Source organism: Ambystoma mexicanum, chromosome 4q (assembly GCF_040938575.1).
Source record: "Ambystoma mexicanum isolate Mex_15411 chromosome 4q, UKY_AmexF1_1, whole genome shotgun sequence".
NCBI lineage: Eukaryota > Metazoa > Chordata > Amphibia > Caudata > Ambystomatidae > Ambystoma > Ambystoma mexicanum.
In genome coordinates this window covers 1,131,552,076-1,131,564,313 of record NC_090928.1, presented here as the reverse complement: position 1 = coordinate 1,131,564,313, position 12,238 = coordinate 1,131,552,076, and the positions used below count along the sequence as shown (strand labels likewise).

General features: G+C 43.1%; 1 protein-coding gene across 6 annotated transcripts in view; it reads left to right on the top strand.

The window, feature by feature from the left end:
- Positions 1–12,238, top strand: part of CLIP4 (CAP-Gly domain containing linker protein family member 4) — a 609,451-nt gene that overhangs the window by 172,281 nt on the left and 424,932 nt on the right. For all 6 annotated transcript variants that reach the window (XM_069608715.1, XM_069608714.1, XM_069608711.1 and 3 more), the window contains exon 7: positions 3,680–3,916. In XM_069608715.1, coding sequence (XP_069464816.1) covers positions 3,680–3,916 — 237 coding nt within the window. The remainder of the gene's footprint in view (positions 1–3,679; positions 3,917–12,238) is intronic.

Below are 12,238 nucleotides of genomic sequence, written 5' to 3'. Positions count from 1 at the left end.
TTTCGAAATTGGACCTCACAAAAGGGTACCATCATATAGAAATAGTTCCTGAATCGAGGTACATAACAACATTTGTTACTCACCTCGGGTTATTTCAATACAAAAGACTAAGTTTCGGAATTTCATCTGCGGCTGAAATCTTTCAGGAAGAGATTCAGAGTCATTAGACATGTACCTAACTGTTTAAATTATTCGGATGATGTATTGGTTTTTGGCAAAAATCAGGAAGAACATGACTTGGCTCTTCAGAGTGTGTGAAGTACTGGAAAATGCAGGTTTAACACTTAACAAAGCAAAATGTGAATTTAGTAAGGGATCTCTAAGATTTTTCGGACACATCTTTTCTAACAAAGGGATGAGACCAGACCCTGACAAAGTTTCGGCTCTTAATTTAGCTTTACCTCCAAAGACAATAACAGAGTTGAGGTCGTTCCTTGGTTTGGCAAGTTATTGTTCTCATTATCTCAAAGATTATGCCACTGTGAGTAATCCACTGCGTATATTAACACGAAAGGACAACCATTTATATGGTCTGAAGAACGTCAGAATGCATTTGAAACAATACGAAATGTCATTACAAAAGCTGAAGACATGGCTTATTATGACTCTAAAAGAGACACCGAAGTAATAGTTGATGCAAGTCCTGTAGGTCTGGGAGCTATACTAACGCAAAAAGATCCTGAAGCACATACAAATGTACACATAGTAGCATATGCCAGCAGAAGCTTAACTCCCACAGAACAGGCTTATTCACAAGCGGAAAAAGAAAGTTTGGCTGTGGTGTGGGCATGCGAGTATTTTCATTTATTTTTATATGGGAAGGAATTTATAATAACTGACCACCAAGCCGTGCTCACAATTTATGGAGATCCAAAAGCAAGGATGCTCCTGAGGATAGCCAGGTGGGGTCTGTGATTACAGGACTACAAGTTTAACATCAAACATCGTCCAGGAAAAGAAGAAAATCCGGCAGACTATCTGTCACGTCACCCGACGGGATCGGCAAGTCCTCAACCGTCCATTGCAGATGAGTACTTTAATTATGTAGTTCATCACTTACAACCTTTGCCAGTGGGATGGACAGACACCATCTCACAATCGGAATTGGACCCGGCCCTCAGAATAGTTCGACACTGCATACAAGAGGAAAGAAAAGCACACATGAGACAACAAGCAAAACAGGAAACGGAGGAGGTTCAAGAGGACATCAAATGGATTGACCAAGTACGAGATGAACTCTCTATAGTTGATGAGAAGGTTGTGCTGAAAGAGTGCTAAGTACTCATTCCTAGATCATTGAGAGCCAAAACAATACACCTGGCACACGAAAGTCATCGAGGAGTGGTTGCCACCAAAAGATTATTACGACAAAAGGTATGGTTCCCACGGCTAGATGCCATGGTGGAAGAAATCGTGGGTACATGCCCGACGTGTGCACAAGTAGCGCCACCCCCTCATCCAAACCCACTTCAAATGTCTCCTTTACCTGGTCATGTGTGGGAAGAACTTGCTGCAGATTTCTTTGGACCATTGAGAGATGGCACATATGTCTTGGTATTAATAGATGAACAATCAAGATTCCCAGAAGCACAAATTATTGACAGTACGTTTGCATCAAGTGTCAGCTCTTGCTCGCATGTTATCCACATATGGAATACCACGAGTGATAGTCTGACAATGGTGCACCTTTCATGAGCCAAGATTCTGAAAATTTCTCTAAATATATGGGTTTCCAACACAGGAAAATAATGCCCAGATGGCCTCAGGCAAATGGCATCGTTGAGCGATTTATGGCAAATGTTAAGAACACTACAAATAGCTGCGGTACTCAATAAACCATTTGAACAAGCTCTATACCAATTCCTAAGAGATTATAGACATACACTGCACAGCACAACGGGGGTATGCCCGGCGGATCTTATGTTTCGAAAACCCATCAGAACTTGTTTACCTGAAGACCCCAGTCCTGTACCGGTGACACCATTAGAACTGGAAGCTAGAGAAAGAGATCAAAATGCGAAGATCAAGATGAAAAACCAGACAGACTACAAAAGGATAGCGCAAGAGTCTACTATGGATCTTGGAGACCAGGTGTGGATACGTCAACCGAAACAACGAAAATAAGATGCAACTTTTGCAAAAGAACCACTAATTGTGACACAGAAAAACTGAACTATGATCACAGCACAGAGACCTGATCAGACATCTGTGACCCGCAATGTTTCGCATTTCAAACGAAGAACGTCCATCTCAGAATGTACTAGAGATAGAGATGAAGACAATGATGAAAGAAAATTGCGAGATGAACCTTATTTAGGTGACAGTGAGGCTTCAGAAGAAGAGGACAACAAAATGCAATATGAGGAAACTGATGGCACTCCCAGGAATGGGGGACGACCACAAAAGTCGAATGAAACCTCAGACTTATTGAAGAGATGGAGCGAGAAAGACAATGACCTTTAATGTTAAAAAGGGGGGAGATGTCAGATTGTGTTACGGGTCATTTGTTTACCTTTCCCACATCGTTATGTGGGCTGTTCTCAGTTGCGGTCATTTCCGCATACATGGGATGGCTTTGGGCTAGGGAGGGTTTGGGGGACGGTTTCGACAGTTACAGCCTGAAGAGAATAAAGACAGTTAACGTCTATGCTGGCTCCTGTATGTATGTCGCAGATGACGGTTTGAAAATCCGTGTAAAACTTTACAGAAGGTAGTATTTAAATTCTGGTTACTGTTCTTGATTCCTGAATACCTGCTGCTTCCTTATATCTTCTCAGAATTGCTTATTGGTGGGTTGAGGAATAGTGCAGGGGGAAAACCTAACCGAAGTACTATCTTGTCAAACAAGCCAAAAGTGTTCTTTTCTCTGTGTTTTATGTGTGTTGCTAAAAAGTGAATTTAACTGCCTTACATACTTCCTATCAGTTATTGTCACCACATTGGTGATTGCTGCTCCCTATTCAAAAGTATATGTTTAATTTGAATTTTAAATAAATAAATATTACCTTAACCAACCAGCCTGATTCCTGGTCCATTGTGACCTGGGAGTATTTTGAGAAGGGGTGTGATATGAGTGGTATATCACTCCGAATATTGAACCTATAGACCTAATAAAATAGGCATTTCATATGCGCGCTGCATACTAGGCTGAGACCAGGGTGTATCGCCTGATTGAAATACTTAACACAGTGGCTCACGTATGTCTGTGGCTCATCGGAAATAAAATGCTGTTGACAGTTGGTATCTGATATTGAAACAAATAAGCTGCAGTATCATATTTGACTTCTGATGTTTAGGTGGCTATTAGCCATTTTTCTCCATGTTTTTCATCTTTGTGTATGATTTGCTTTCCTACTTTTGAGCGCTAGAAAATATTCTAAAGCTGTAGATAATCTAAATATCTTCTCAGCTGTCGATATTACAGGTTGTCTGTAATCAAAAACACCAAAATCTATCCATTTTCTCCATGTTTTTCATCTTTGTGTATGATTTGCTTTCCTACTTTTGAGCGCTAGAAAATATTCTAAAGCTGTAGATAATCTAAATATCTTCTCAGCTGTCAATATTACAGGTTGTCTGTAATCAAAAACACCAAAATCTATGTGCTGCTTTTTGTACTGCACAACATTGTGAAATGATATGCCATTTCAATGTAATATCTCTTCATGCTTTGCTGTAGAATGACAAAGGACAGATTCCTGCTGATGTTGTACCTGATCCCGTTGATATGCCGCTAGAGATGGCTGATGCCGCTGCCACTGCTAAAGAACTCAAGCAGATGCTTCTAGGTGCTTTGCCGATGGCTTGTGACATTTCAAAGACCCTTCTGCAAAATTATGATCATGTTTCTGGCAAGGACATGCTTCTCTCAGTTGGCCTCAACTTGGGGGACCGGGTTGTCATTGCTGGACAGAAGGTAGAGTAAATAAATTAAAATGTCTGCCTAATCCATTTGCGTTGTGTAAAGTTTTGTATGTTTGTATTACCTTATTAATGAATATGATAAATTATTAGAAAGCTGTTTCAGAAAATGATAACATTTGTCTTACATGCACTATATTTATTTTCTATGCACTTGCGCTGCCTCAGTATCTTTCAGCTTTGCTTTGTAAACATATGCAAGTATTCTTACTGCCTAGCAAAGCAAGTGTATGGTCGTCACATGCTAAGCAATTGCTTGAACGGTTTTTCCTTCGAAAGGTGGAATTCAGTCAAACTGGAGTGGATTGAGGTCTGCAAATTTGTTCAAAATAGTCCTTCTCCAGCGACAATCAGTTTTCTTTCACCCACCATCACAGAATGCTGATTTCCCCACTAAAATGGCAGAAGTTACACTACCCAAGCTCACTTTACATTGCATTACAAGACTGTTCTTAGTGTCTTACGTTTTTGGAGGCATGCATTTCAACATGATTTTTTGGCTCCTCCAACTAATTCTTCCTTAGGTTTTTTTATTTGAGGACAACTCTTTTCGCATCCACTGTTCTATTTCTACTATTTGCCTGTCTTCCTTTTCGATAGCCTGCAGTCATTTTTATTTCTATAAACCTTTTCTTTAAACTGTGATCATAGGAATAAGATTTTCAATATATACATGCTGTGGTTCTTGCTGCATGAAAATGTGGGTTTTGAATAGACTCCCCACAATTCTGTCTTTGGATGAAATAGATTGTGATTACATTTAAGATGGACCTGAATGGAAGGATCTGCAGGCCACCTGTATCTAAGAAGACTTGTAGGGAGAACACTTTCATGCCATGCTTTCCCCTAGCTTCCTTATCCCCCACACATGAGCACTAATCTTACTCCTCTGCCTCCAATTGTAGGGTTGTATGCCCTCGGCAAGTACAAACTTTGTAAACTCCTCTTGCCTTCACCAACTGCCACCCCATAGCCTCTCAATCGGTCTCCCATCTATCCTTCTCCTCCTCCCATCCCTGAGACACTCTAACACCCACACTTTCACTCTATTTCGTGTCATTATTTCACACTCTAATTCTCCAAAGCCCTCAGTCATCTATCTGCTGATAAAATGCCATATCTGTCTGCGATAAAACACTCTCGCCCATTCTAATCTTCTTTGTACTCAATGAGATGGATTTAGTCCCTTCATGCAGCCGCAAGAGCAACCCAGTTCTCGGATAGTGTGGCGGATCGACAGCCATATGACCTAATTATGCAGCAGATCAAGCATGTTTGTATTTAGAACATGCACAGGATTGCGATGAATGCCTATTATGTTTGGGGTTTAGCTAGAACTAAATTGGGATTCCCTCCTTGGAATTGGTGCAAACAAATTGTGATGGGATGAACAATAAAATGGCGGGATTGTTATTAACATGGGAACACTGATCTCCCCCAAGATCTCTAAGGTATTGCAGTCTCCTGGTTCTAGCACCCACTTCTTGCTTTGCTGCTGGGGATTCAGTTTCAGGAATATGGCGCTCAGCTGCTTCTTTGTAAATGCCCTCTTCACATGGGTATAAGACCTACCCTCCCCAGCCCTCCATTTATAATCCACACCAGAAGGCATACTGGTCAGGGTCGGGATTAATTATTTATCTATTCAACCAGTCACTGTCTGTTTTGTGAAAAACTGGAAATTAATGGCATAATTAGTCCACTGCATGCAATCAGGGTCGCCTACGAAACAGATGATCCAGCCCATAACAAAAGTCTGGCCGTAAGAGCTATGCCACCTGAATGGGTTTTTCTCACATAGCTTTACATAGATGTGTAAGGAAGACATGTAATCAACAGTAAGACAGACACAAGTGACCACAGTTCAAGGATGTTTATTGAACTTCAACAAGGGTATGATAAATGCCCATCTAATCCTAAATCTACAGATGGGAGCAAGCTACAACCATCAAATAATAATGGGGTGTAAGGAGCCGATGCGTGTAACTCATGCCGCTCATAGGTGACCAAAGGGATCAGACCCATGACGTACCACGCTTGGAATATATAGCGTCAACTTTTAAAATGATTCTACCCTGATTTGAGAAAGGCTATATCTAGCCGAAACACGTGTCATCAGCAGGGGCATCATGTGCTATGAGGTCACTAATACATCTTGAAATCTAAAAAGTATTGGCGCAGATCTCCAGGAGTTTACTTTTTTTTTCTCTTTCTGATACAGCAGTTTTTGGCTTCTATCCGCTTACTCCAGTGAGACGCGACAAACTACCTAATCAGTACGTATAACACAACTACATAGATCATTTATTCAACGGGTATCTAAGGAGTTGCCGACTAGACAAGCCTCAACTGAAGCAAAACCTTCTGTGATTGATCAAATAATAATAATTCAGTCCTAGTGGAGTCTCGGCCTATACTAAAAAAACTATTGCTAATCCTTACCGCTATACATAGTGTGGGGTAGTGTAAAAGAAAGAGAAAGAAGTGTTCACAAAATGATACGTCAGGATGCTCAGGCAGTTGGCCTTTCTTCCCCACGTTTTCAACATGGGACAAGGCGGTTCACTCGAGTAGAGCACACACTCTGGCTTCTTCAGCACAAGGATACAGTTCCATAACCAGCATCAGGGCCTTGTGGTGCAAGTCTGTTTACTTCTCAAAGGTCTCTTGATTCAGAGGGCCTGATGTACAAAAATCAAACACAAAGTTCCTCTTATAATTATCCAATTCGAGTGACTCACCCTGGATCCCCCTCAGCCGGGCTCAGATCCCTTTCTTATATCACGGTCGTTATTGTGGATCCCCCTCTTCTGAGCTCAGATCCCCCTTTTTACAATTTTCAGAGAATATTCTTTCACGGGTGACTCATGGTTCACCCTGGATCCCCCTCAGCCAGGCTAAAATCCTTCTTACACAATTAGTCTACCTCTGCCGTGCTCGGACCAATTGCAGTTTTCATTAAATTATCGAAGACTTTCGAATGTGCACAGGATTTAACATGGCCCATTGCAGGACCACTTCGATCTCAAAATTCCCCTTTTAACAGTTGCCACTCAGTTGGATACCTAACAGACGTTCGAATGGGCACCCACGAGGCGCTGCACCACTTTGTCTATGGTATCTTGCTTGGCCTCCCAAAGTTCAATCACTCCTCTGGTTTTCAATTATATTTGCGTTGCTCGTCACAAATGTTTCACACACTGTTCTTTTTAGATTTCTTCATACACTGTTGTTGCTTGCAACCTTGGTTCTAAAACAGGCTGGTTTGGTATCGGTCTCTCCCACTCACCGGCTGTGCTGTCTTTACTGGTGCTGCTTTGTTGTATGAGCCAAGGACAGTACCACAGCGGCAAATGCTCCTCTCCACTTTGGTTATGGACATGGGAGAGCCCCGGGTACCTCCGACGCACAATGCAGGTTTGTTTAGCTTTAGTTCCCAGTGTTGGGTTTCTTACTTTCCAAGCTTCACAAAAGTAACGGTCTGAAAACGTCAAGGGCACTTCCCTCCTTAGAACCCTCTATGATCTCGTAGTCTTTCTCCTCGTATTAAACTGCCATCTTGGAACTGCTGTTTCCTTGTGTGCTTTGCTTTGCTCAGAGTGTACTTTCGTGCTCTGCCTTTTATCCGTGTGGGGAAGTCAGGTGTGTGTAATGATCAGTAATTGCCTGACATTTCCTGACCATTGCATTGGGACATGCCAGGGATCTGGTGTTAGTCCGTTTTCGCTTGTGGTGAGCCGTCCGTGATAAAGTGTTTGTGTCGTGAAAGGGTCGGCGTTGAGTGCCTAGGTATCCTACCTGCTTGGATGTGGAAAAGGTGTTGCAGGGAAGGGGATACCGCGTCTCACTATCCGTTGTCCCACTTCCATTCCCCAAAGACCCCTCCTCCAGGTGATCCTCTCGCATTAGTCCACCCCCAGGAACTGGATCCAAAAGCGATGGCTGTGTCCTTCCCACCTGAATGACAGATCCCCAGGAACTAACTGGTGAGACACCCAACATTTTGGGCAAACAACCATGAACTATTCAAGGGTTGGGCTAGTTCCCTTCTCCATATTCAATTGATTTTTCAAAATGTCTGAAAATCTAAATTACAGTGCAAATACATTCTTTATAATGAAGAATCCAATACACTTTTAAATTTGTGTTTTTATAGTAAAACAATTTGATATGCTTTAAGGTGGTTTTGTGTGTGTGTTTAAAACAGAACATTTTTATAAGCATAAACAATCTAACAATAAATGCAATGTTTTGCATGTGAAAAACTAGCCGCTATGTAAATCAGATTCCGTCTTTTCATTTTTATTCTGTGAACATTTTGTTTTTGCAAAGCACAGAAACACTTTGCAGCCAGTGTGCTTTGTTTAACAATAATGCATAGCCGTGGTGGTGTGTGCTGGCGGAGGCCCCCTGTGCCAATACATTTTTTTTTAAACTAAATGGAGCTTTTCAATAGGTGCACAAATATGGTTGTGGGTGCAACATGTTAATCCCCATAGAAAGTAGTTTACGTAAATGAATTCATATAGATTGATTTTACTTGTAGGTTGTTCAGACCCTGCTTACATAACATATGTGCCCCTTAAAATAGTCTTCTTTCATCTCCTTGCCTTCTACCACCAACATGTGATTTTTCTTTCACCCTCTTTTTGTTGTTTGACCTCCTTCTCTAATGCTCCACTTTCGACACTGTTCTTGCACCCTCTCCTTTCCCATGGTTTCTTTTCTCATCCTTCTTTCCTCTTCAATGTTTCGCCTCCACCCCCCACCCCTCTCTGTGTTGGTCTCCGATTCCTCCTCCTCCTCTTTTTTCCTTCATTTCACCCTTCCTCTGACCCATCATATCCCCTTTTTCACCCCTTTATCTTGCTCCCTACGCTCCAACCTCTTCTGTCAAACCTCTACATTGTGCTCTCTCGCTCACCATCTCTAAACTCCCACTCATCGGCCAGTCTGCTCCCGTTTTATACTCTTTCAGGGTTGGGGACAGGCTTAATGAGTGTAAGATAAACAGAAGATATCTATGGGTCAAAACTGGGCTTGTTAACCTTGGGAAGCAGGTGATATGATTTGCAAGGCACAGCGCCAATCGGCTCTCTTTACTGATGTAAGGGCTTTCCGCAATCTTGAATCGGGCATCGCAAATCTTCCAGCCACCCATTTTCGTGATGACACTGCTGGATTTGTGGCTGAAGTCCAGTTTCTTCAAGATGATTTGTAGGCCCCCGTGGTCTGAGGAGTGCTGGCCACTTGGTAGTATCCTGCAAGCAGTGCACGCTGACTTGTTTCTGACAGATGTGACTCATTATTAAGCAATATATGACCCGAGCGGCGGGGACATTACCGACTCAGGTAATGCCCCGGGGCCCATAGTTTTGCGAGGACCTTAATGAAGGCCCCGGGGCATTACCTGAGTCGGTAATGCCCCTGCCGCGAGGGTCATATTGCTATTAGTACCCCGGCCTGCATTTTATGTGTGACCAGGGCACTAAAAGCATTTTTTTTCTGTCCCGAAAAGCTGCGGCGTTTCGGGACAGAAAAAAAAAACGACCAAGAAAATGGCCGCCGGGAAAGGGAAAACGGGAGTCCGTTTTCTCGTTCCATGGCGGCCTTCTGGAGCGGACGCGCTGGGAACACAGCGCGTCCGCTCCCGAAAAAAAAAAATAAGCAGAAGGTAAGTGAGGTTGGGAGGGTGGGAGAGGGGAAAGGGGGGAGGAAAAACAAAAAAAACAAAAAAAAAACGGACCTTCGTCCCTGCCAGGGGACGATGGACGCCTCCAGCTGTGTGGAGGCGCGGAGTCTCCACACTGTTGGAGGCTGCCATCGTCCCCCATCAGGGACGCAGGAGCAAGAAGGTAAGCGGGGTGGGGTAGGGAGGAGGGAGGGAAGGGGGGGAAAAAAAAAGCTTACCCGAGTACCCAGCGGGGGGCGGAGGCAGCCTTGCAGCCGTGGGGAGGCTCGGAGCGGGGATGGCCGAGCCTCCTCATTGGCTGAGGGGTTGCCACGCCCCCCCCCCTGCCGAGGACAAGGCAGCTGGAGTCCCGGCCGAGAAACGAAGGATTCTCGGCCGGGTAAAGACCCGGCGAGAGCCAATCAGAATATGTGTTGCATTCTGCTTGACTCTCGCCGGGTACTAATAGTGAATATGTAGCTCACTGAGCCCCACAGTCACTGGCCTATGATCAGCTCATCCCATACTCTCCACTTCCTCCGTCAGGCCCTATGTTATTCTACTTCGGCCACAACTGGGTTCTCGGTGTTATGGAACAATCGACCTGTTGATCATGGTGGAGTCTTAAGGATGGCAGGCTCTTCTTGGCATAGGGATGAGTAGGTGGCCATGAAGGTACCCCTGTATACCACATTTTGAGTCGACATCAAAGGGTAGTGGGAAGCCCGGTCCCCTTGTGTCTCCCTGCCCCATGTCCCTGAGCTTCCCTCATGTGACCTTATCACACAGGAGAACCTCTTGGAAGAGGTATGGTAACAAGACGAAGAGGGGAAAATCAGTAGTACACAAAAGAAAAACCGAGTGAATTACTCTGGGAGAACTGAAAGGAAGGGCTAGAGACTAGATACAATGATATAAAAGCAGACCAGGTGCTTCATCTTCAGCTTGTTTGTTACACAGGTCATAGGAAGTCTGTGAGTGAGGACGACGTAACCCAGGTCGTGTACCATCGAGAGTAAGATTTCTGGCCTAGCTTGTGTGTTGAAAGACTACTGTGACGACGACCCAGAGTCAGATCTGAAGGAAGATCTGGTCTATTGTATTTCCTCTGATCTTGATACATCCTCATAGTGTGCAATAAAGACCTTCTAAACATTGCTCAGTCTGTGTTGCATCCTTTTAATCCCAGAGTTATTCTATGTACATGATTTTGTGTTAGTATTCATGAGCAACCAATCAATACATATGAAGCATATAAGAGGGCACAAAGAAGGGGTCACTGAGAACTGAATAATAATTGGTGGTACTGAAAAGTAGGGAATGCGAATACAGATGCATTTAGGACCCACATTGCAAAGAATTGTTTACCTCTTTAAAACACAATTGAGGCACCTCTCCGATGTTCCATTGGGGAAAAAAAATGCAGGTCACATTAATCACCAAGGTAACCTGTGAATATTTGGTGGGCTGGTTATGCAATTCAGCAAGTCATATCCCTATGAATAGCTAGGTTTTGGCATGTGTGCCAGACACTTGGGTATTCCTTTGCTTCCAGCATTCACTTAGAGGAAGGGCTAGAATCTGCTAACTTCAACAGCATAACATGGGCAATTAAAACATCGTAAAAATGTAATTTGGAACAGGAGCAGCTCATGCATGTAGTGATCAATTTAGAATCCATAATTGTGGCCCTCATTATTAGTTTGCCGGTAATTCCGGCGGGATACCAGCAAACTGCCATACCGTTTCTGCTGCTTGATATCCCTGAATTTTCCGGGATATTACAGGTGGCGGAAAGACCAGTAAATCCCCATTACATGAAGTCTCATGGGACCTCATGGAGGGGATTGCCAGTATTATCGGTGGCAGTAATACTGGTAGTTTTCTGCTGATTTGCCTGCAGCTCTTGTCTGGAGGTAAATTAGTGACTTCCACTGGCAAACTGGTAGTTTTGCTGCACGTTAAAAGTGCTGGTGACGGAATTATCGGCACTTTTATCGTACCGCACAACTTGTAATGAGTCCCTTTGACTAATAATAATTTAGATTGAAAATTATAGAAAGGAATAATATAGAACAGGAATTATTTATGCCCTTTATTTCAGCATTAATGGGAACAGAAATGCAGAGCGATGTGCCATGCCCTTTCACACAAAATATTTGATGACAACAGTTGGGACAATAAATAAACAAGTCACAAAATAATCTGGGGTTGCCAAATTAGACAAAACAGGTTTTAAAAGTATAGGTTGAAATTATTACATGTCGAAAGAAGGACATAGAATCCTTTGTTATCCTTATTGAATGCCAGCAGGAATGAAAGAGGAGCACTTGCTGTTACCATAGGAGTCAATTTTTCTGCGTCTGCAAATGGATTACCTCATTTAAATATCATAGGGCAGCTATAAATTCTTGCGCATGCAGGAATTTCACTGGTTTTGTACATAATTCCATGATCGAGGGACCCGTAAAATCCATTACCACACAGAATTCTTCCGGTGACTGGCAACCCATAGTCCTCTGAAATCTCTACGGGGATTCGTTTCAGCTTTGCCAAGATTAACTATTCTGCATCTCATTAAAATTGTCTTCTCTTGTTATTCCCTTTCACCCGTAAATGCTTGTTGATCGCAACCCAACATTCTTT